Genomic DNA, 21168 nt, shown 5'->3' with positions numbered 1-21168 from the left:
CTATTCCATATCCCTGCCCTTGTGCTGTAGTTTTCTGGCTTGGGTGTTAAAAAACCCTCCCCCGGTGCAGCAAGTTACAGTGCTGTAAAATGCCAGTGTGAGCCAGGCTACAGTGCTGGGAGTCTGTGCTCAGAAACATGGAGCACCTGGGGAGCTTTCTCCCAGCCCACCTACTGTGCTCACACTTTCAGTTTGCTTTGAACTTGTAGATACAGACAAAGCCTGACAGTATATTCCCCGCAGTTTCACATGCCTGTTAAATGGCTTCATTGCCACTTGAATGACTCTTTCAGAGGCTCAATGTTTTGCTGATCCCTCTGGCAGGCTTTGTCACATTGAAGTTAACTAGCTTCGGGAGTTGGACTTGCCAGGCAACTACAGAACTGGGATAGAAAGAGGCAAGTGCATGGACATTAAGACCTCAAATTTTCGGGTATTTCCAGAATTGCAGCTGCCGCCTTACAGTGGCTGGTCTCACCAGCTGCTGTCAGAGAAGGACGGGAATAAAGTCTAGCAACTGCAACAGCTGCCCCCCTAAATTACACAGCAGCAGGAGAGGGCCAGGGGCAGGATGCCCAAGACAAAGTTGCTGCAGGAGAGTTGCATTTTCAGATGTGGAGCAACAGTGACACCCTGTGGCTAATTTCAGCTAACCAAGCTGCTGAATTTCTGCCTCCCTGGTCCCAGGGCATGTTCCAAAGGGGCAGGAGTTCTGATGTCTGAAATTATCACTATATGACCCCTTGCCTCAGTGCTGCCCATGTCCCTGCTGCGGTGCCTCAGTGCTGCCACATTCTTACAACAGAGCTCCAGCCATCCTGGCCAAGCACACAGCTGGGAGCACTTCAGTTGTCTGCACATGTTGGTTGCTCCGTTTGCCTTGGTAATGGTGCAGCACATCCATATAGCAAATCGTTTAGCAGGGAAGCACCTATTCCATATCCCTGCCCTGCGCTCCTTCCATCCGCTGTTGAATCACAGCTTTGCGGGTCCCAGGTTCCTAGAGCACGCACTCAAATACCTGCTGGACAGCTGACAGATTCCTAGGGGTTTAACACTGCTGCTATGAATGCTCCCAACACACATTTCGGAATCATAGGGAAAACCAGCAAAACCAGGGAAGTGCAGATTTCATCTTTTGAGCTTTCCATCTTTCCATGGTAAACACCCGACAAAACTGCCTCCCAATGGGCCTTCTCCAGGCACCAGGAAGAAGCAAAACAAGGGGGCTGTGTCTAGACTGGCAAGTTTTTCTGGAAAATCAGCCACTTTTCCGGAAAAACTTGCCAGCTGTCCACACTGGCAACTTGAATTTCCGGAAAAGCACTGATGATCTCATGTAAAATCATCAGTGCTTTTCTGGAAAAACTATGCTGCTCCCGTTCGGGCAAAAGTCTTTTTCCGAAAGACTTTTGCTCAAAAGGGCCAGTGTAGACAGCATAGTACTGTTTTCCGCAAAAAAGCCCCGATGGCGAAAATGGCGATCGGGGCTTTTTTGCGGAAAACCGCGTCTAGATTGGCCACGGATGCTTTTCCGCCAAAAGTGCTTTTGCGGAAAAGCATCCTGCCAATCTAGACGCGCTTTTCCGAAAATGCTTTTAGCGGAAAACTTTTCCGTTAAAAGTATTTTCGGAAATTCATGCCGGTCTAGACGTAGCTGGGCAGAAAATCTCTTTTAGTTTTCCTTAGTTCAATAAATAAACCCCAAACAGAGATTTCTAGGAAATCCTACAAATGCTGGAGGCACGGAACCTTTGCTCTCGCCAACCTGCTTCCAGGAGCTGGCCCCCTGTCCCTGAATCCCTTGTGATATCCAGGGACATGCAAGAAGAATATGCAAAAGGACGGGATTTCCAAAGTGCTCAGCATTGGCTCGACTCTGTTCCACTTGGAGTCAATGGCAGCTTTTACAATTTCCATGGGAACAGTTAGGTCCACCCGGAGGCCTGGGTCTACGATGGTATTTAGGCTCCTAACTCTCATAGAAATCAGTGGGAATTAGGTGTCTAAATACCTTTGTAAATTGGTATCTGAATGCTTCTGCGGATCACATGTAAGATGCCCACACAGGATCTGGGCAGCAGGGATGAATGAACTCTTGAGTATGTGCTGAGCCCTATAGCACAGATCTGAGCCACACCATCCACTTTCCTAGCTCGTGACTTGGCTGCTAGAGCCGCTCTGGGGTACCCTGAGCCCCACCTTCCTGCGTCTGCATGCAGAACTCCTGTGGGAGGAAGGGCTGCAGCGCTATGTTAATTGTGCTGGCTGACGAAGTCCCCGCTCTGCAGATTTTCATTGCCATTTATCCACGCCCTCAGAAAGTGACCACGATGCACTGAGGAATCCCTTGTCAGCCTCCAGCTCCTCTCCTTGCTGCTGGAGAAATGCAGCCTCTGCCACCTGTTCTCCTTCTCTTAGGGATGCTTGCTCAACACGTCCGGAGTGCCACGAGTTTGTGCTTCTCAGGCCAGGTCCTAGTGTGCCCCCCCCCACACCACCCTGCGACTGGCAGCAGTTGGCTCCCTTTGCCGGCAGGGTTAAAGGATCAAAGAGGGTGACCTGGCTCAGGGCAGCATGGCCTCTTGGTGCCACTGCTGTGCCTGTTCTGCAGTGAGATGGCCAGCTGTGGCGCTCAAGCAGTGTCACTGTCCTATCCTGGTCACAATGGGTAGAGCCCTGCAAATCCACAGCTATCCACAAATTTACCACGGGTCTCTGCGTCCATGGATGTGGATACCCCCCAGCTCATTTTTGTGGGTACAAATTTTGTATCTGTGCAGGTCTCTCACAATGGGATCTTTCCAGTCCTAGGGGCTCTGTCCTTTCACCCTGCAGATGTGACTGAGCCCTTCCCACTTCGGAAGCTTGTCTGACTACACACGACTCAAAAACCCGCCCAGTGTGTGTGTGTGTGCGCGCGCACAGAGGCGGTTTCCCTCTTCCGAGGCCTGGCCTTCCTTCCTCCTCCAGCAGCCTCGAGGTGCAGGGGGCCCTCGGGGCATCTGGTGCAGATGGTGCAGCCTCCCTGGAGCCTGCGAGGTACGTGACAGGATTTCTGGAGGTCTTCCCCCCCCCCCCCGTCTGTCCAAAGGGGAGAGCTAGGATCAGAAGAGGGCGGAGAATCTCTCTGAACTGCAGCTTTCTGGGTTGGAGGCAGAGTGAAAGTGAAAGTGACAGAGTGGACACGGCTTAAGATGCAGCTTGTAACTCTCTGCAGTGGGGGCTCTGCGGGGCAGGGTCTTTGGGCTTTTCCATTTCACGTGGAGAGGTCAGATCTTGGTCCGAGCTCAGCCAGGGAGCCTCGTTCCCCAGAACATGCCTGGTTTAGCCCCTGGAGCCAGACCCTCTGCAGGCCCCCAGACTTACATGCAGCCTAGGCTGAAACAACCGGAGCCTGCTGAAGTCACCTGCCTGTGCCAGGGTTGACTTTGGCCTTGTAACACGGAGGCTGCTGTTTCTGCACAGTTGGCCCAGTGATCCCTATGAGGGGTCAGCTGTTTTTGCTGGTCTGAGCCATCCTGGCTCGAGGCTGATGCCTGTTGAGCCTGTTCCTGTGCCCCTTCTCCACGCTGCACACAACTAAATATCCCGACTGCACTTGGGCTTGGGGCTCAGCCGTAGAGCGGTGTGAACTCGAGCTGTCGCCCGAGTACTGCCCTTAACTGGAGTCCAGTCCACACACACAGACCCTGCCCTTGCGGGCAGCGGTGTTTTTATCTGGAGCTCGCTGGCCCATCAGGTGGCTGCTACTGGGGAGGACAACTGCTGAAAACCATTTTTATGGACAGAACAGAAAACAATTCCAGACAAGCAAACTTTTGCAGGGCCGCTTTCTCACGTAAGATAATGACAAAAGTGCACAATATCCAGTGTGTTTATTTGTGCCTCTCAACACTCCTGTCTCTCAGCTGAGCTGATCGTGACAGCTCTTGTGAAATCCAGCCCAAGGGGCAAACCACGCCAAGCTACAGGCAGGCGGCTGGAGAAGAGGGGAGCCCACCAGACAGGCAGCTGGACTCTCAGCACGTTGGCCAGGGGCTGAGGGGTCCTTCCCCTTGGCTCCGGGAGGAACTCTGCACTGCAGGGCAGCTCCAGGAAGGCTACAATTCCTGGACACAACCCTATTCCTAGTACAGCCCACCTGGCCCCAACCATTCCTCCTCCCCTGGGAGGAGACATCCAGGAGTCACACGCCCAGCTGGGAGTGGAGCCGCCACCACTGACTGCCCTGCTGTGACGTAACAGCAAGAAGCCTGCAGGGGCTGTTACCCCCAACTCACTGTATTCATCCCCCAGCCGGGGGGAGCCTGGCGGGGTGTATGCTGCACGCCCGCCTGCTCGCCCGCCAAAAGTTGCTGCTTTGCGGATGCTCATGACCCTGAAGAAGAGTTCAAAGCTCGAGGTGGAGAGGAGCAGCCCCCACCAGCCAGCAGCAGGGCAGAGGGAGCCCTGCCAGCAGAATTCCCCTCTCCGCCCCGCCCTGCCCTGCCCTGCCCTGGGAAGTGTAGCCTTCCTGGAGCTGCCCTGCAGTGCGGAGCTCACCCCGGAGCCAGGGGGAGGGACCCCTCAGCCACTGCAAAGCTCGGTGTTTTCTTACTGCCCTCTACGTGTTTTTACGGACTGGTCCAACTGCAGCTCTTTTTTACAGACCGTCAGTGAATTTACTGGCGGTTGGCAACCCAGTGCAGCCTCCTTCCCTCAAGCTAGGCCACGGCTACTGTTAGAGGGCTTTTCCTTCACCCCCTTCCATGAGCAGTGGGTGAAGGGAGGTCCCCAGCCCTGCCCCTTTTACCCGGGCCCTGCCCCCACTGGAGCCACGCCACCTACCCCAGCACAGGGAGGGCAGGTAGTGCATGTCCCCAGCCTCAGAGCAGAGAGGGCAGGCGTTTGGGGGGAGCAATACTCCGCCCTCAATACACCTATAGCAGGTGTTCTGGGGGTGGAGAATGGATGGGGCCAGGCTGGTGGTTTGGGAAGGCAATGCCTTCCCTTGCTTAACATACCCACCGCTCCTGCCCCCTCACCTGAATCTTGTCACACAGAAGAAAACAGAAATGCAGGCCAGGTGATGTTTATTGAAGGGCTCTACCAAATTCACAGTCCGTTTGGGATTTTTAAAATTGTAAATGTCATGATTTCAGCTCTTTATATCTGAATGTTCACGGTGTTGTAATTGTAGGGGTCCTGGCCAATGAAATAGTTGTGTGTGTGTGTGTGGGGGGGGGGGGGGGGCGTTGCTGGCCGTGCACTATCTTCAGAGCTGGGCAGCAGGACAGAGGTGGCTGCTGGCCGGGAGCCCAGCTCTGAAGGCAGGGCTGCCATGGCATCAGCACAGAAGGAAGGATGGCATGGCATTTCTGTGCTGCAGCCTGTGAGTTGGGCTCTCAGTCAGCAGCTGCCACTGTCTGGCTGCCCAGCTCTGAAGGCAGCAGCACAGAAATATGGGTGTCATGGTACAGTATTGTCATCCTTATTCCTGTGCTGCTGCTGGCTGGGTGTTTCCTTCCGTGCTGGGCACCCAGCTAACAGCTGCTGTTGTTTGGCTGCCCAGCTCTGAAGGCAGCAGAGCAGTAAGGTAGGCAGTGCTGTGAACTTCCTAGAATGACCCCTCCACACTGGCCCCACAACTCCCTTTTGGGTCAGGACCCTTTAGATACCAAACCTGGACCTTGTTGCTGCCAGCTCTGGCTAGGTCTACACTATAGCCTTTTTTGGAAAAACGGACGCAAATTGCGCTCCACAAATTTGCGTAGCTTTTTCCAATTGCTTTTCTGGAAGAGGCTTTTCCGCCATTTGGCCCCATGTAGACGGGGCCCCCATCTACACAGGGCCAAATGGTGGAAAAGCCTTCTCTTTTGGATGAGCCCTTATTCCTCATAGAACGAGGTCTACAGGGCTCCCTGAAAGAGCGTGTTTGCTCTTCTGCAAAAAAAAAAAAAAGAGTAAGAGCAAATGCGTTCCCTGGATGTGGTGGAGTTTTTCCGGGATACTTTATGGTATCCTGTAAAAACCCCGCAGTCTAGACATACCCTCTGTGAGGCAGAAGGGTTACGTATGCATCTGAGGATCACATTAGCTCTCTGGCCACAGCATCACCTTGGGAGCTTGTGTTCAGCATATTATCCACCGTGACTCTCAGATCTTTTTTGGAATCTCTGCTTCCCAGGATAGAATCTCTCATTCTTTGTTCCAGGAGGTATATACATTTAGATTTCACAATATTCAAGCACCTGTTGTTAGCTTGTGCCCAAAATACTGAGAATCCAGATCACTTTGAGTCAGAAACTTCATTATTTGACCACTCCTCTAATTTTTGTCACCTACAAATTTTATCTGTGATGATTTTATGTTTCTTCCAGGTCACTGATAAAAATTTTAAATAGTTTAGTGGCAAGAACTGATCCCTACTGGAACCTATTGGAAACGCTTGCTTGAGGACGATCCTCTGTTTACTGTCACCTTTTGGGACCTATCAGTTAGCTAGTTAGAATCCATTTACTGTGTGTCGTGTCAATCTTATATTGTTCTGGATTTTAATCAAAATGCGGTGTGATATCAAGTCAAACACTTCACAGAAATCTAATAATATTCTTATCTTTGTCAATCAAAGTGGTAATGTCATCAAAAAAGATGTTGGGTTAATCTGACAGGATCCACTTTCCATAAATACACATTGACTTGCATTAATTACATTAGTCTTTAATTCTTTATTGATTGAGTCCCATCTCAGCTGCTCCATTATCTTGGTGGGACTGATGTCAGGTTGAATAGGAATAAGAAATCCTCCGGAAAAGGCTTTATTTTCCGGAGAATAACGTCTAGACTGGCGCTTTTCTCCGGCCTTTTCCCAAGCTGGAAAAAAGCGGCAGCCATGTTAATGCAAATACTGCGGGAGATATTTAAATCCCCCGCGGATTTGCCTATTCCAACATGCTACTTTAGCATCCCTTTTCCGGAAGGGATGCCAGTGTAGACGTAGCCTATGTGTACATTAAACAGAACCGGCCAAGTTTTTTGGTGTTCAATTCCCAGGTTGCTGGAGTAAGAAAAGGTCTCCGACACAGCAACGGTCTGTGTGAAAGTGCACAACTGGGACAGGAGTGCCACCTTCACTAAGAGGTATTGCACAAATATTTTATTCTTGTAAAAATGGTTGCTGCACCCTCTAAGTCTGTGGTTCTCAACTCGTGGTCCATGGTGACTTTTTCGGTGGTCCACAGGAACATTGTCCAAAGTCACATGGTGTGACTACCATAGAGAAATTTTGGGCCAGCGTGACCGGGAGTTACCCAAATCTGTCAGCACACGCAGTCAGATTTCTTTTGCCATTTGCATCAACTTATATGTGTCAGACTGGATTTTCATGTTTGTTGCACGTTCAGTCCAAACAGAGGAATCGGCTTGCAGTGAAAAGCGATATTCATTGTGCATTATCAAGTATCATTCCAAACATTGAAAGCTTGTCAGTGAGAAGAGAATCTAAAAATCTGTTACTAAGAAATCAATTTCAAACCAAAATGTTCGCTGTCTGCTCTTTTTTATCATGTCTCAAAAAGGAGGTGGTCCAGGAAATTCTTTTGATTGGTCCATGGACTGAAACGAGTTGAGAACCACTGCTCTAAGTCAAGGGTAGGGAACCTCAGGTCTGCGGGCAGGATGCAGCCCCTGGCTTGCCTGGATCTGACCTTGAGGCTCAGGGCTCCCCCCCAGCATTGGGGAGTCCATGCTGGCGCTTCAGCCCTTCCCCACCCACAGGGCTGGAGCACACAAAATCTACGAACCTGGGCTCCCCTACGCGGTGGTGTGTGAGGGGAATGGCGGGGGGGGGTGTCTTTCTCCTTCTCAGTCCGGGGCCACGTCAGTGAGGTTATGTTTTATTTTTTTGCTTCTCACTTGTGTGCAGCCCCCCGACTGATTTTTCTGTGGGTCAGCGGCCCCTGACCCCAAAAAAGGTCCATTCCCCCTGCTCTAAATCCTTCCTCTGCAATGTAACACAAATGGTAACGGGCTAGAAACATTCACTTCCATTTGGGAGCGAGGGCACGCTGTCCAACGCTGCTGATTTTCTACAGTCTGTAGCTAAGGGCCATGATCCTCAAAGGTCTGAGAAGTTGTCTACATGGGGAAATGTACTTGCATCGTTTTACCACTGTAGTTATACTGGTATAACTCCCATGTGGACACCCTTATTCTGCAATAACTCTACTGCCTTTTTACATCCCTCGGCAGTAAACATAATGAATGCCCCATGTTGCTTAGAAAAGAGGAGACTAAGGGGGAGATGATAGAGGTCTATAAAATCATGACAGGTATGGAGACAATGAATAAGGAAAAGTTATTTACTTGGTCCCATAAAATAAGAACTAGGGGCCACCAAATGAAATTAATAGGTAGCAGGTTTAAAACAAACCAAAGGAAGTTTTTCTTCATGCAGTGCACAGTCAACCCGTGGAACTCCTTGCCAGAGGATGTTGTGAAGACAAGAACTTTAATGGGTATCAAAAAAGAGCTAGATAGATTCATGGAGGTTAGGTTAATCAATACTTATTAACCAGGATGGGTAGGAATGGTGTCCCTAGCCTCTGTTTGCAAGAGGCTGGAAATGGATGACAGAAGAGAGATCACTTGAAGGTTCCCTGTTCTGTTCATTCCCTCTGGGGCACCTGGCATTGGCCACTCTTGGAAGACAGGATACTGGGCTAGATGGACATCTAGTCAGACTCAGTATGGCGCTGGCACACAGCCAAGACAATGTAAAGGGGCCCTAATGTGAAAAAAACCCAGGCCTTATTGACAAGCCTTTTAAGAGGCCATTTTAAGAGTGAATAGAACTCACGAACTAATTAACAGATGTACTTGCAAGTCGTCAGAAAATTCAAGCTTTATTTTGCGACTGTGGACTGAAAATCGGAGGTGGGGACACATTTTCATACAGAACGTAGAGATCAGACTCCAGATTTAAGGGCAAAATTACCCAACTGTGGCTAGGGCTGCTCCTCCATCAAGCAGAACAATAAACCTGGAGACGGAAGTGATGTTGCCTGTCTCTGATGTATATTTCCCTCTCCCTAGACTTCTTGGCGACGCAAGAGCCCAGGGTGACTAAAATGGCTTCCAACCAGCGGCGTGCAGTGAGCGACGGTGCGTGAGAGCAACGGGCTCCTCTTCTCATGAGCAAGGCAGCGCTGCCCCATCCCAAATAGCGTCTCCTGGGAGAGGCCGGGACTAGAATAGCGGTGAAACTGTAACCTCACCAGTCCCTGCAGCGCCTCCTGCAGGGAGAGGCTGGGAACGCAGTTGTGGCGCACTCCCTCCCAGGCAGTGCTCCTATGTATCTGGAGTAGCTGTGAGGTTGGGTGCTAGTTATCCATGGCTGGCTATGGACCCCCTCCCCCCCATGTGCTGTGGTGCCTAAGAGCTGCTCTTCTCTACAGGTGACATTCACGCCTTCAGAGAGCACCTGGGTAATTTTACCCCTGGGGAGCTGATGAGGCTGAGTGAGCACTTCCGCCCCGACTTGGTGTACGTCATCGAGAATGACATCCTCACTGTGCTGCAGGAACTCACCGCCAGGCGCGTCCTCACTGCTCAGCAGGCCCAGGTAGGGCTCTGCTCCTTGACCAGGCGTTCTGGGACCTTCGAGGGACCCATGGAGTTGGTGTGTGCAGTTGGGTTCCTTGTTGGAGACGCAGGAGGGCCAGGGCTGGCCAGAAGGCCCAGGGAAGTGTAACAGCAGATACCAGAAACCTGAGCAAAGGGAAATACAGTGTAGATGAGCACCCAAGCCAAGTTGCAGAGATCTGCCCCCTAGTTCATGCACTCGTAATTCTTGGTTAAGTGTAAGATCTCTTGCTCTGGACTGGCCCCCAGCTAGCGTCTGGTGGGAAACCATGTTCTTCAGCCACTTTGCAGCTTTCAGGCATCCCCAGGAGTGAGCAGGTGCAAGATTTTGCACGCTGACCCTCTGACAGGCACCCCTTAGTGACTGAGGGCATGTGCGCAACTTTCTCCACCCAAACTGTCTTTGGGAGTGTAGGTGTCCCGGATGTGTTTCTGGGGGTTGTGTGTGGGGATGGTCCTAGCCCAGGGACCCTATAAGTAGCAGTTGCCTGCTCACTATTGCTGCTGTCTGCTGCTACCTTTCTCCCTGGGCCACTTCCCCAAGAAACTGTTCTATCCAGCCCTCACTTTCAGGGCTGTGAGTTCAAGTTCTCACTTTCCCCCATCCAGGGTTCTGTAATTGCTATAGTCTTATTAGCCGCTGGGTCTGGAGTTCAGTTCACACTCAACACTGTCCTCCCAGTCAATCCCCAGGTCTGACTGGATCGCGCTCAAGTGAGGAACTGCCAGGCCCTGGCCCAGCAGCTTCTTTTATATCAGCCTGCTGGGCCCTGATTGGCTGCCAGAGAAGCAGCCCCTCTAGACTGCTTGGAGGACCTATTTTCTGCTCTTCTCCCTGGGGCAGCGTGGGGCAAGGCCTCCAGCAGAGTGTGTCAGGCCTAGTCCACCCCGTCACAGGAGGCCAGAGGGCTCTCAGCCTGTCCCTCCATTTTAGGCCCCTTGGCATCCACTCATCATGCGTCTCTACTTCCAGGCATGCAGGGAACAGAGTTAACCCCTAATGACACTTCGGGTTGGCAAGGAGAAGGCTTTGTATGAACGATACCTGCCCCGACCAATGCAGCACAGCCCCCATCCTGCACTGATGTGGGGACTAATGCAATGGGAAGTCACACACAAACTCTGCTACAACAAAATGCTGGCACCTTTACTTCCCCACTCTGCCCCGGCAGACCCTCTTGCTGCTTTTCTACCCCGGGGCCAGCTGCTGTGTAGGTCCCTTTTAAGCAGTGGCCCTTGGCCATAGGGTGTTATGTCCCCCACCCTTCTGATTCCATTCTAGCAGCCATGGCAGGCGGCTTCTGACTCCCCCACCTCTTGTGTCCCTCTGGGGTGTAGGGCTACAGTGACTGGGAGAAGAACCACGACTCAACCAGAGCTGCAGAGGGGCTAGTGGGTGACATTTTGGCCAAGAGCTATGCTGCAGGACTGGAGCTGTGGACGGGTCTGTTTGCTCTGCAGAGTCGGTGGGCTCACCCCAACCTCCATGGAATGCTGGATGAAATCATTCAGAATGGTAACGTATCCAACAATACAGGCAGGGTGGTCTAAGGGAATCATATGGACAGGTGACCAGAGAGCTGGGGAAAGTGAGTGTGAGCCAGAGAACTGGACACAAGCAGGGAAAAGAAAGAATCTGTACAGACGATGGAACCACGTTTGGATGGATAAGGAGCCTTAGAGAGATTGCTGGGTGGAGAGCAGCTCCTACAGTGCAGGAGAACAGCAAACAAATGGTCTGTAAATAGAAGGCTGTGTCCCAATGTTCCCTCTAATTTTTTTCCATCCACATGCAGAATGAATTTTGTTTTTTGCACCGACACACACACAGCTGTGCACCACCAATAGAAAGCTCTGCTGCCATCTGTGGGTGCTCTGCTGATCAGCTGGGTGGCATTGAAATCGTTCCTGGTCAGCCTCCCAAGCGCTCAGCTTACAGGGAACACTGCCGTGTCCAGATCTCAGACACACGGCTTCAGGTCTGCACCAGGGTGGGAGCTGGTTTTACCCACGATGTGGAGCTGCACCCAGGATCCCTGAGGTCTCTCTCATTGCAGAGGAAACAAGATTCAGTTGTAGCACACAAAGGGACACTCAGCCTTGCATGACTGAGGTAAAACTACAATCCCAGATTAGTGCAATGTGATGATATGAGGGCCGTGTATGTCTCAATAACCCATGTCGCATAACAGCCCAGCCTGCATGCTCTGTCTCTTCTAGGTCAAAATCTGTTAAAGGAAAATCTCCTGAATGAACACGGACACACGCTTGAAGCTGAACTGAAAGGTACCGTGACGGAATTAAACTGTATGTAACTGTAGCAACATTTCCTCCATGTTCATGCCAATAATGGGCTCAGTCATGCTTTCTGGGCACTGATCTGAACTGGGGTTGGGACAGCTCTCCAGTGGTCTGAGGAGACACCCCGGCAAAGGTGCTTCAGTCCCTCTCTGTAACCCAATGCCTTCCCTTTCCCCCAGAGCCAGGCACTCCCAGCCTCTCTGCTCTAACCCAATCCCCCCTTCTCCCCCAGAGCCAGGCACCCCCATCCTACCCCACTCTAATCAAGTCCCCCTCCCCTTCCCTAGAGCCCAGCACCCCCAGTCCCCTCCTCTCCCACAGAGCCAGGCACCCCCAGCTCTAACCCAATGCCTGGGTCCCAGAGCCGCCGTTGCCACCACACGCTTCTCCCTCCAGGCACTGGGGCATGTGCGCAGAGCGGCCGGCCGTGAGCAGTCCAGGTGCACGGTTCAGAACTACCAAGAGCCGAAGTTCTTTAAGCAAAGAGCCGCATGCGGCTCGAGAGCTCTGGGTTGCCCACCCCTGCTCTACAGCTTGAGTTATAAAGCCAGCTGGTTCTCAGCCTAGGTTGCAGAGGGCTCTTGATCTTATCTGTTGCTGTGGTCTAGGTACCACTGCATGGGACAGTGAGCCACACTAGGTGTGTGGGGGTATGTCTACACTAGCCCCCTAGTTCGATCTAGGGAGGCTAATGAGGGTGACCGAAATTGCTAATGAAGCACGGGATTTAAATATCCCACGCTTCATTAGCATGTTCCCGGGCGGTCGCCATTTTAGAAATTGACTAGCCCGAAGTAACTGCCCGCGTCTACATGCGGCAGAGAAACGGGATTCCGAATTAAAGCCCTAAATCGAATTAGCTGGTAAACCTCATTCCAGGAGGAATAACAGCTAATTCGATTTAGGCCTTTAATTCGGAATCCCATTTCACTGCCGCATGTAGACGCGGGCAGTTACTTCGGGCTAGTCAATTTTTAAAATGGAGACCGCCCGGGAACATGCTAATGAAGCGTGAAATATTTAAATCCTGTGCTTCATTAGCAATTTCGGTCACCCTCATTAGCCTCCCTAGATCGTACTAGGGGGCTAGTGTAGACGTACTCTGGGTTACACGAGTGCAAGTTTGCGTTAACCAGAAAATATTCAATATCTGCCTCGGCGAAGGGAAGAGCACAGTGAGGACAGAGCCGTGAGATCAGAGCAGGGGCTTGTCTGTCCAGGTCTGCTTGTAGATTATAAAGGAGAAGAGAAGTCTCTCTTTTCTGGCCTGTGCTTCTCTCCCCAAATGCATATGGTGATGAACAGTTGCAGGGCAGGTCAGGAATGGGACAGAAAGACAGAAATGGGATAAGAGATAATGCATCCCGTTTCTGCATTCCAGCTTGCCAGGAAATGCACAAGGCCAAACTCCGCGATCTCACAGGGTTGATGAAGGAAAACAAGACCCCAGGGCAATCTGAGGGGGAGATTTTCCCCATCGCTAGCCGCTATGTGGAGCTGAAGGTGGTCTCAGACCGTCATTTCATGAAGCAGACCCACCAGGAGCACGAGGCCCTGGCCGCGGCGGGGGAGCTGAATGAATATCGCCTCCAGAGGAGAGTGAAGAGCGAGCTGGAACGTATCACCCCTGACCGGCTCTTCCGCTGGTGCACTCGCTCCCGCCGGGTCCCCCTGTCTGTGATGGTGAGCGGAGTAGCCGGCGTGGGCAAGACGACTCTGGTGCAGAAATTCATCTTTGACTGGGCAGTGGGGGAGCACTACCAGAAATTTGCCTTCGTTTTCATCTTCAAGTTCCGGGACCTGAACACTGTTGGTGAGAAGAGGAGTCTGGAGTCTCTGATCTGTCAGACATATCCGCTCCTCAGGGACAAGCTCCCAACAGTCCTGGAAGACCCTGAGAAGCTGCTTTTCATCTTTGATGGCTTGGATGAGAGCCGGACTGATTTGCCACTGAGGAAAGAAGAAGCCCAAAAGCTGTGTCTGAAACCTGGGGATGTGAAGCCCATTTCTGTGATTGTTGCCAGCCTGGTGAAACAGACACTGCTGAAGGGCTGTTCCGTGCTGCTGACCAGCCGCCCCAGCAAGCTGGCCGGTCTGGAGGCTGGTGTCTTCCACCGAGTGGCCAATATCGTGGGCTTCCTCGCTAAGGAAAGGGAAAGGTACTTTTTCACTTTCTTCCAAGATGAGCGCGTCTCCAGAGAGGCCTTTGCATACGTGCGGGACAGTCAGGTTCTGTACACGCTGTGCTACAACCCCTCTTACTGCTGGATCACATGCACGGCCCTGAAGCCCTGCTTCACCTCCCAGGCAGGGAAACCACAGTCTGCCCCCAAAACAGTGACCCAGCTCTTTGTGAGCTACGTCACCCATATTATGGCCAATCACACCCAGGAGCGGCCTGAGACCCGGAGCATGCGAGATACACTGACACGCCTGGGCTGGCTGGCCGAATATGGCATCAAAAACCACATTCTTGTCTTTGATCTGAAGTATTTACGGGATTTCAAAGTGGAGTTTTCTCCATTCCTCACCGGGTTCTTGGTGGAGAACCCTCCAACTGATAACTCTTCCAAGGTGACCTATTCCTTCCTTCACCTCACCATCCAGGAGTTCTTTGCTGCCCTTGTGCATTACCTGGATTACAAGGAGGACAGGTTCAGAGACACAATGGCTAAAGCCAGGACCTGTAAAGAAGGTGACTATGAGATCTTCTCTCGCTTCCTGGCTGGGCTCTCCCATCCTGCCACCCGGATGCCCCTGGAGAAATACACGGGGAAGTTCTCTGCAGAGGCCACTCGCCAAGTTATTGGGTGGCTCAGCGAAATGAACTATGAGGAGCTGCAGAGCAGAGACGAGCCCAAAGGGAAGAGGAGGCTGATGAACATTTTCAATTTGCTGTTTGAATCCCGGAACAGCCAACTGGTGCGTGACGTGGTGGGCAAAGACCCCCAGCTGGACTTCTCAGACTTGTACCTCATGCCGGTGGATTGCACCGTCCTCGCTTACGTGCTGAAATGCTGTGAAGAAATAGGGTGCCTCGTCCTAGAGTCCTGCTTCATCCAGAACGAGGGCCTGGAGAGACTCAGCCCGGAGCTGCACAAAGTCCGAGAACTGAGGTGAGAAAAGAGGTTGTGTGTAAAGTTTAAAGAAATCAGGGACTGGTCATGTCAGTGGCCCCTAAACACAGTGGTGAAGAACAGGGGTTTGCCCCAGTATCCTGAGACAGAGCAATTTCCCTCCCTCGCTGAAGTGTAGCCGCACTCTAGCAGAGCAAGCTGCATTTCAGTGCTTGTCTTTGTCCATGGGACCAGTGTTCCCCATAAGCTAAGTAATTGGGTGGCCTCCCCATAGAGATTCCAATGCAGCCCAGCTGATCAGCAGAGCACCCACAGCAGGCAGCATGAGTTTCTCTTGGTGGTACAGATATGCAGATGCTTTGGTGCCCATAACAAAATTTATTCCACACATGGACGGAAAAAAAATCAGAGGGAACATTTCGTGGGCCCCAGTTCTGCTTGTGCCCAGCACTCCCACTGGATTCAGCAGGAGCTTTGCGGGGACAAGAAAGGCAGGTTCAGGTCTGAGACTTTGGGAGGTGGCAGGGTGAAAAGTCGCCTTGCACTAACTGCGGTGCAAGCGAAGGTTCAGGTCCAGCTTTCCCTCTGCAAGGGAGGATGGGTTTGTGGTAAAAGCTCAAGGCTTTGGCTGGCTCTGCCAATGACTCAATGTGACTCTTTTCAAGTCATTTCCTACTTTCTGAGCCTCAGTTTCCCCTTCTCAAAATAGCAACATTGAGGCAGGAGGTAGTGGGAGGGCTGGTCGCTAGGGAATTTCACTGATCAGTGTCCATTGGGCATTTTAGGATCCTCAAGTGGAAGGAGATGGGGAAATGCATAATGCCGTTTGGTTGGACCTGGTTTCATTCTCTCGTGGCTGTCTCAGGCTCTCTGGGCCGGAGATGGTCTTGTGAAGGCTTAAGCCCCTTGGCAAGTCCCAGCAGAACCCCGGAGTCCTGAGCCAGTCTGTATCAAGCTGGTCCGCGGGAGTGAACAGAGAACTCAGCCCAGGGGTGCAGCCCTCGATCCAGCCTCACACAAACTGGCCCAGAGGCTCCCAGGAGCCTTGGTCCTGAGCAGCCATGCCCTATGGGAGGGGGCAGGCTCCTGAGGCTGTATTCCTATGGGTAGACCCCACCCTGGGAGGACTGTCACCAAAGAGACCCTGCCCAGAGCTCTGCCTCCTGCTTGCTTACAGCTGTGGAGCGACACCGTGCCGTGTGTGGCAGGGCATCGCTCCGGATGTTGCCGTGAGCCTGTGAGGACCATGCTGTAGGCAAAGGTAGCCGGGAGGGGAACCAAGGGAGGGGGGTTTGAGGAGGTGCTAGGCAGGAAGGGAGTCAGAGCAGGTTTCGGGGCCCTCTGAGGGTCACCAACTTTTTATTCCCGCAAAACCAAACCTCCTAGTCCCACCCTTTCCCCTGTGCCACACCCCTGCCCATCCTTTCCCGGAGGCCCCACCTCTGCTCATTACATCCCCCTCCATCCGTGTCTCACTCTCCCCTGCCCTCACCCACTTGCCCTGGGCTGGGACAGGGGCTTGAGGTGTGAGCAGAACAGTCCCATCCATTGGATGGTTTCAGGCAGTTGCCCCAGGCCCTATGCTTTGGGGGGACCCTGCGCTTCAGGGGGATGGGAAGCCTTATGGGGAGCAGCACAACCGGCCCCGCTTCACTCTACTCCATCTCACCAGCTCCTGGTGTCACTCGGGAGAGAAGGGGTCGGGGCATTTGGGGAAGGGGAAGAATGGGGCAGGGGTAGGAAGAGGTGGAACAGGGGCATGGGTTTGGGGGAAGGGGCGAGAGGCAGAGGAGGGGCAGGAAGAGGAGGGGTGAGGCTAAGGTCTGAGGCAGAGGGGGAGTTGTCCTGGGCCCTGCACCCTCTAGTGATAGCTCTGGGGGTGGGAGAGGCTGGGGGTGGGCGGGCTGCGGGATTCAGAATGTAGGAGGGGGCTGTGGGTTGAGGCAGGGGCTGGGGTGTGGGAGGGGGCTCTGGGGTGAGCGTTCTGGGGTGGGGCCTGAGGATGAGGTGTTTGGGGTGCAGGGTGGGGCTCTGGGTTTGGGGGGAGTTGGGATTGGGGATTGGAGCTTGGGGTTGGGGTTTACTTCAGGAGGCTCTTGGTCAGTGATGCAGCAGGCCTAAGGCAGGCTCCCTACCTATCCTGTCTCCACCTTGCTCCCCAGCAGCGAGCAGCAGGTTCGGCTCCTAGGCAGGGATGCCAGGAAGCGCCACATACCACTCTTGTCCACAGGTACCAGCGCCACAGCTCCCTTTGGCTGCGGGTCCCAGGGAGTGCAAAGCCAGTGCTGGGAGCTGGGGGGCCGTGTGGAGTCCCTTTGCTCCCCACTCAGGAGCCAGGCCTACTGGCTTCTTCCAGGGCACAGCATAAGTGGAGACTAACCTGCCTTAGCCCAGCATCGCTGCCAAAAGAACTTTCAGCGGCCCGTCAGCGGGGCTGCCAGGCTCCCATTGATCTAGCACAAGGGCCAACAGTGGTGAGGCCGTAGCTGCATGGGCTGCGTTTGCACAGTCTGTGTTTTTGCTGCCTGAGCTTCCGAGACCACAGTCAGCTCCAGTACGTCGGACTCTGAGGCTATGTCTAGACTGCAGGCTTCTTTTGGAAGAAGCTTTTCCAGAAGAGATCTTCTGAAAAAACTTCTTCCGAAAGAGAGCGTCTACACAGCCAAAGCGCATCGAAAAAGCCATATCCTATTTCGAAAGGGAGCATCCACACTGAATGGACGCTATCTCTCATGTAAGCTGTGATTACTACGGACGGAGTGGCCACTGGGACACCTGTGCTTTTTCCTCTTTCCTCTTCTTTCGAAAGAACTCCCTCTTCCCCATCCACACACACCTTTTTCCCAAAGAGCTCTTTCAGAAAAAGGCTTCTTCCTTGTAGAAAGAGGTTTACCAATGTTGGAAAAACCCCTCTGGTCTTTCAAATTTTTTTTTCTGAAAGAACACAATTGCAGTGTGGGTGTAAGTGAAGTTTTTTCGGAAAAACGGCCCTTTTTTCTGAAAAAATTCTGCAGTGCAGACATACCCCGAGGCACAGAGAGGACTCATGGATTGGATAGGGAGGAGGAGCAGAAAGATGTGATGGGTGTGGCACAGAGGTAAATGAGGCAATGCAGACTGAACAAACCCGCAAACCCACCATTGCACAATTTGCACAGTGCGTCCAGCCTCCCAAACCCACCGCCGTTGCTGATTGGTCTCTGTATCCAGCCTGAAACACTTTTTTCTGCCGTTTGCCCCCAGTCTCCTGGATAACTATCTGAAGAATCCTGCCATCAAGGAGATCGGCAAGGCCCTGGTGCTCCCGAATTGTAGGATCGAGGCTCTGAGGTAACTGCGTGGTCGGTGTTGTACGAGAAATTCAGTGTCACTCGTTTTCAAATGTTTTTCATGTGCTGAAGTGTCATGGGGCCAGCTGCCAGGGCACATGGCGGGGTGAGGTACCCTGGGGGCTCTGCGGTTTGGTCCTGGGCCATTTTGGTTTTGTTGTACCACTGAGCGGTTGCGGGGCTGTTCAGTACGTGGATGGGAGATGTCTGGGGAGGCCGCAGGATGCAGCTGGGTAGTGGTGGTGGTGATGTGGAACTCGGCTCTTTCAACCGTGGAGTGAGCTCTGGCCCAGTGTCCTGGCTGCGGCCATGTGACGGTGATGTGAAATCTAGCTCCCCGACTGCTTGTGGTCTCTAACGAAGCCTTGGCTGCTCATTCTGCGTGCAGCAACTAGGGATGTTAAATATCGGTTAATTGACTAGTCGATTAACCTCCTGAATTCTTACTGGTTACTTGACTATTCTATAGTTCCTGGGGGCGGGGCCCTCTGCCACTCAACGTTGCTTCCTCTGTATCAGAGGGAGCAGCGCAGGGTGCCAGGCTGGAACTGGTCCACGAGGGGAGCCAGTTTAAAAACCGGCTCCCCTCACAGACTGGCAGCCTTTCACCCTGCAGAGTGGCAGCAGCCTCTGTCCAGGTGAGGTCTGAGCTTCCAGACATGGCATGAGCCAGGACGGCGCCGCGTTGCCTGCCTGCTTATCTCCTAATACACTAAACACAGCCACAGCAGGGGTAGGTCCTGGACCCATTGCAAGCTAGGACTGAGCCGGGCTCTTGGCCAACCTGCTAAAAATTTAGTGGTGGGAGGGAGATGCATGTAGTCTATAGCGTTAACCTATGAGCTTTTGCTTATCGATTAACCAGTTAATCAACTACACTATTACATCCCCTAGCTGCAACCCATCCTCCCGGGACTCCCTCTGGCTCAGGGGCCTGTCTGGCTCTCCTCCCTGCCGAGTGGGCTCCTCAGTTTGGTAGCGCGGTTTGTGCTTTACCCCTCTCCACCTCCCGGTGCCTGGTGTGCCACCCCACAGGGCTGCTAGACCCTGCAGGGCCAGGGAGTGACAGGGTGAGTTTGGGACTAACCCAATGTCTCCTCCTTGTAGCTCAGACCCGAGTTCACCATGCTTGCCCCTCCTCCCCCATGGCAGTGGAGTTGACTGTATGTATGTGATCATGCAATATCACACACCCCTGGGACTGGGTTTGGTTGCATCGCAGCCGGTCCCCCTACTAGAGTCCAGCAGACGGAATCAGATTCCAACATGCAAACTCTTTGGCTTCCAGTAGCTCTGAAGTGCAGAGCAAGAGTTAAAGTTCCCTAAAGGCTAATGTAACCTTCTGCTTCTGCCTTATTCCTCCCCTGGGGATCCTGATTCCTGCCCTCTCTGCAAGCAGCCTCTTTATCCTATCGCCATCTGTGTGTCATTCATTTGGATGGTTCTCCTCCAGCGTTCCCTGTAAGCTGAGCACTTAGGTGGCCACCCAGGAGAAATTCAAATGCCGCCCAACTGATCAGCAGAGTGCCCACAGTCGGCAGCCTGTTTCTCCTGGTGGTGCACATCGGCACATGTCTTGGTGCACATAATAACATTTATTCTGCACATGGGTGGAAACATTTGGAGGGAATATTGGTCTCCTCCCTCCTGGCCGGCTGATTGTCCTCTGGGCCTTTCTCCCATTGTGTGTCTCACTTATTCCCTTCCTACCTCGGTTCTGATCTGCCTGCTTATTTCCCTGTGGTCTGTTCTCCTCTTTCTTCTCACTCATCCTCCTTTTGGCTTTGACACTTTCGCTTTCCTCTTTAACTTTTCCTGTTTTTCTCTTGCATTCATTTGGCTCCTTCTCTCCTTGCCTGCTCTCTAGCCTGGGGAAGAACATGTTCACGGAAGAGTGCTGTGCAGACCTGGCGTCTGTCCTCCAGAACAACCGGACCCTCCTGAGTCTTGACCTTAAGAAGAATAAACTGGGGAATAGGGGCCTCTCCTACCTCTCCAGGGTGATTGAGTCCACAGAGTGCAAGCTTCAAAAATTAGTGTAAGTATCAGCCTGCCAGTGATGCCTCTGCTCTAGGGGCTTTCCAGGCTGTTTGCTTTTCCCCTTCAGACACTTGTGCTGGGCTGCCCCTTCACTCATGTCCTGGCATGAGCCTCATTTCAGTTCATGTCAGAGAGGGTGACACGGACACGAGGATTCACAAGATTGCAAAGAATCTTGTGAGGTTCCCACCACAGGCTGGTCCCATCTCCTGTGGCGCAAACTGCTCCAGGGACGGGAGAGGTCTCAATCCGCCCCTCGCTGCCCCACGAAAGAGCTCAGTTACATTTGCACCGCTCGGAAATCCCAGGCCCAGGCATCTCAAGATGCTGATTACGTCTGGGCTCCAGAAGCAAACTGCTTTCCAGAAAAGAGAGGTCAGGCTTGTACTGATCTTGTCAGCACAGCAGGGAGTGGAAATGGAGGGGTTTCCCAGCACGCAGACCACCGGCCAGCTATAGGACTAGCAGGAATTATTTCTGGGAAGTTCTGTGACCTGTGCTGGGCAGGAGGTCAAACCAGATGATCGCAGTGGTCCCTTCTGGTTTTAGAAGCTAGTAGATTAGGTGAAGTGTCCCTGCTAATATGGATGCAGCCCCCCGGGCCAGCTTTAGAGTGGTTAAACCTGCCTGACTGTGTCATACATGACGAGCTTCGCAGGGGGAGAGGCAGAGGGAGGCAAAGCAGTGTGGGCCAGGAAAGGGAGGATGATGGGGAGATCGGCAGCTGGCCATAGACAGCCAGACAGGGAGGAAACCCCTGTCAGTGCTGCCCTGCAGCCTGTCGCTAAGGTTTGTGT

At 52.8% G+C, this 21168-nt stretch overlaps 1 protein-coding gene across 4 annotated transcripts in view; it reads left to right on the top strand.

The window, feature by feature from the left end:
* Positions 1-21168, top strand: part of LOC102459692 (NACHT, LRR and PYD domains-containing protein 3-like) — a 33895-nt gene that overhangs the window by 3972 nt on the left and 8755 nt on the right. Inside the window, exons 1-9 of one of the 4 annotated variants that reach the window (XM_075908044.1) lie at positions 2902-3042; positions 7036-7122; positions 9076-9144; positions 9438-9604; positions 10963-11068; positions 11845-11910; positions 13307-15041; positions 18246-18332; positions 20199-20369. In XM_075908044.1, the coding sequence (XP_075764159.1) occupies positions 9111-9144; positions 9438-9604; positions 10963-11068; positions 11845-11910; positions 13307-15041; positions 18246-18332; positions 20199-20369 (2366 nt within the window). In that variant the 5' untranslated portion in view covers positions 2902-3042; positions 7036-7122; positions 9076-9110. Of the gene's footprint in view, positions 1-2901; positions 3043-7035; positions 7123-9075; positions 9145-9437; positions 9605-10962; positions 11141-11844; positions 11911-13306; positions 15042-18245; positions 18333-20198; positions 20370-21168 lie in introns of those variants that run through there. The other 3 variants (XM_075908042.1, XM_075908043.1, XM_075908045.1) reach the window with 3 other exon arrangements.

The sequence above is a fragment of the Pelodiscus sinensis genome, chromosome 24 (assembly GCF_049634645.1).
Source record: "Pelodiscus sinensis isolate JC-2024 chromosome 24, ASM4963464v1, whole genome shotgun sequence".
In the NCBI taxonomy this organism is placed as follows: Eukaryota; Metazoa; Chordata; order Testudines; family Trionychidae; genus Pelodiscus; species Pelodiscus sinensis.
Note: the sequence above shows the minus strand (reverse complement) of the source record. Positions and strands in the feature narration are given on the sequence as shown.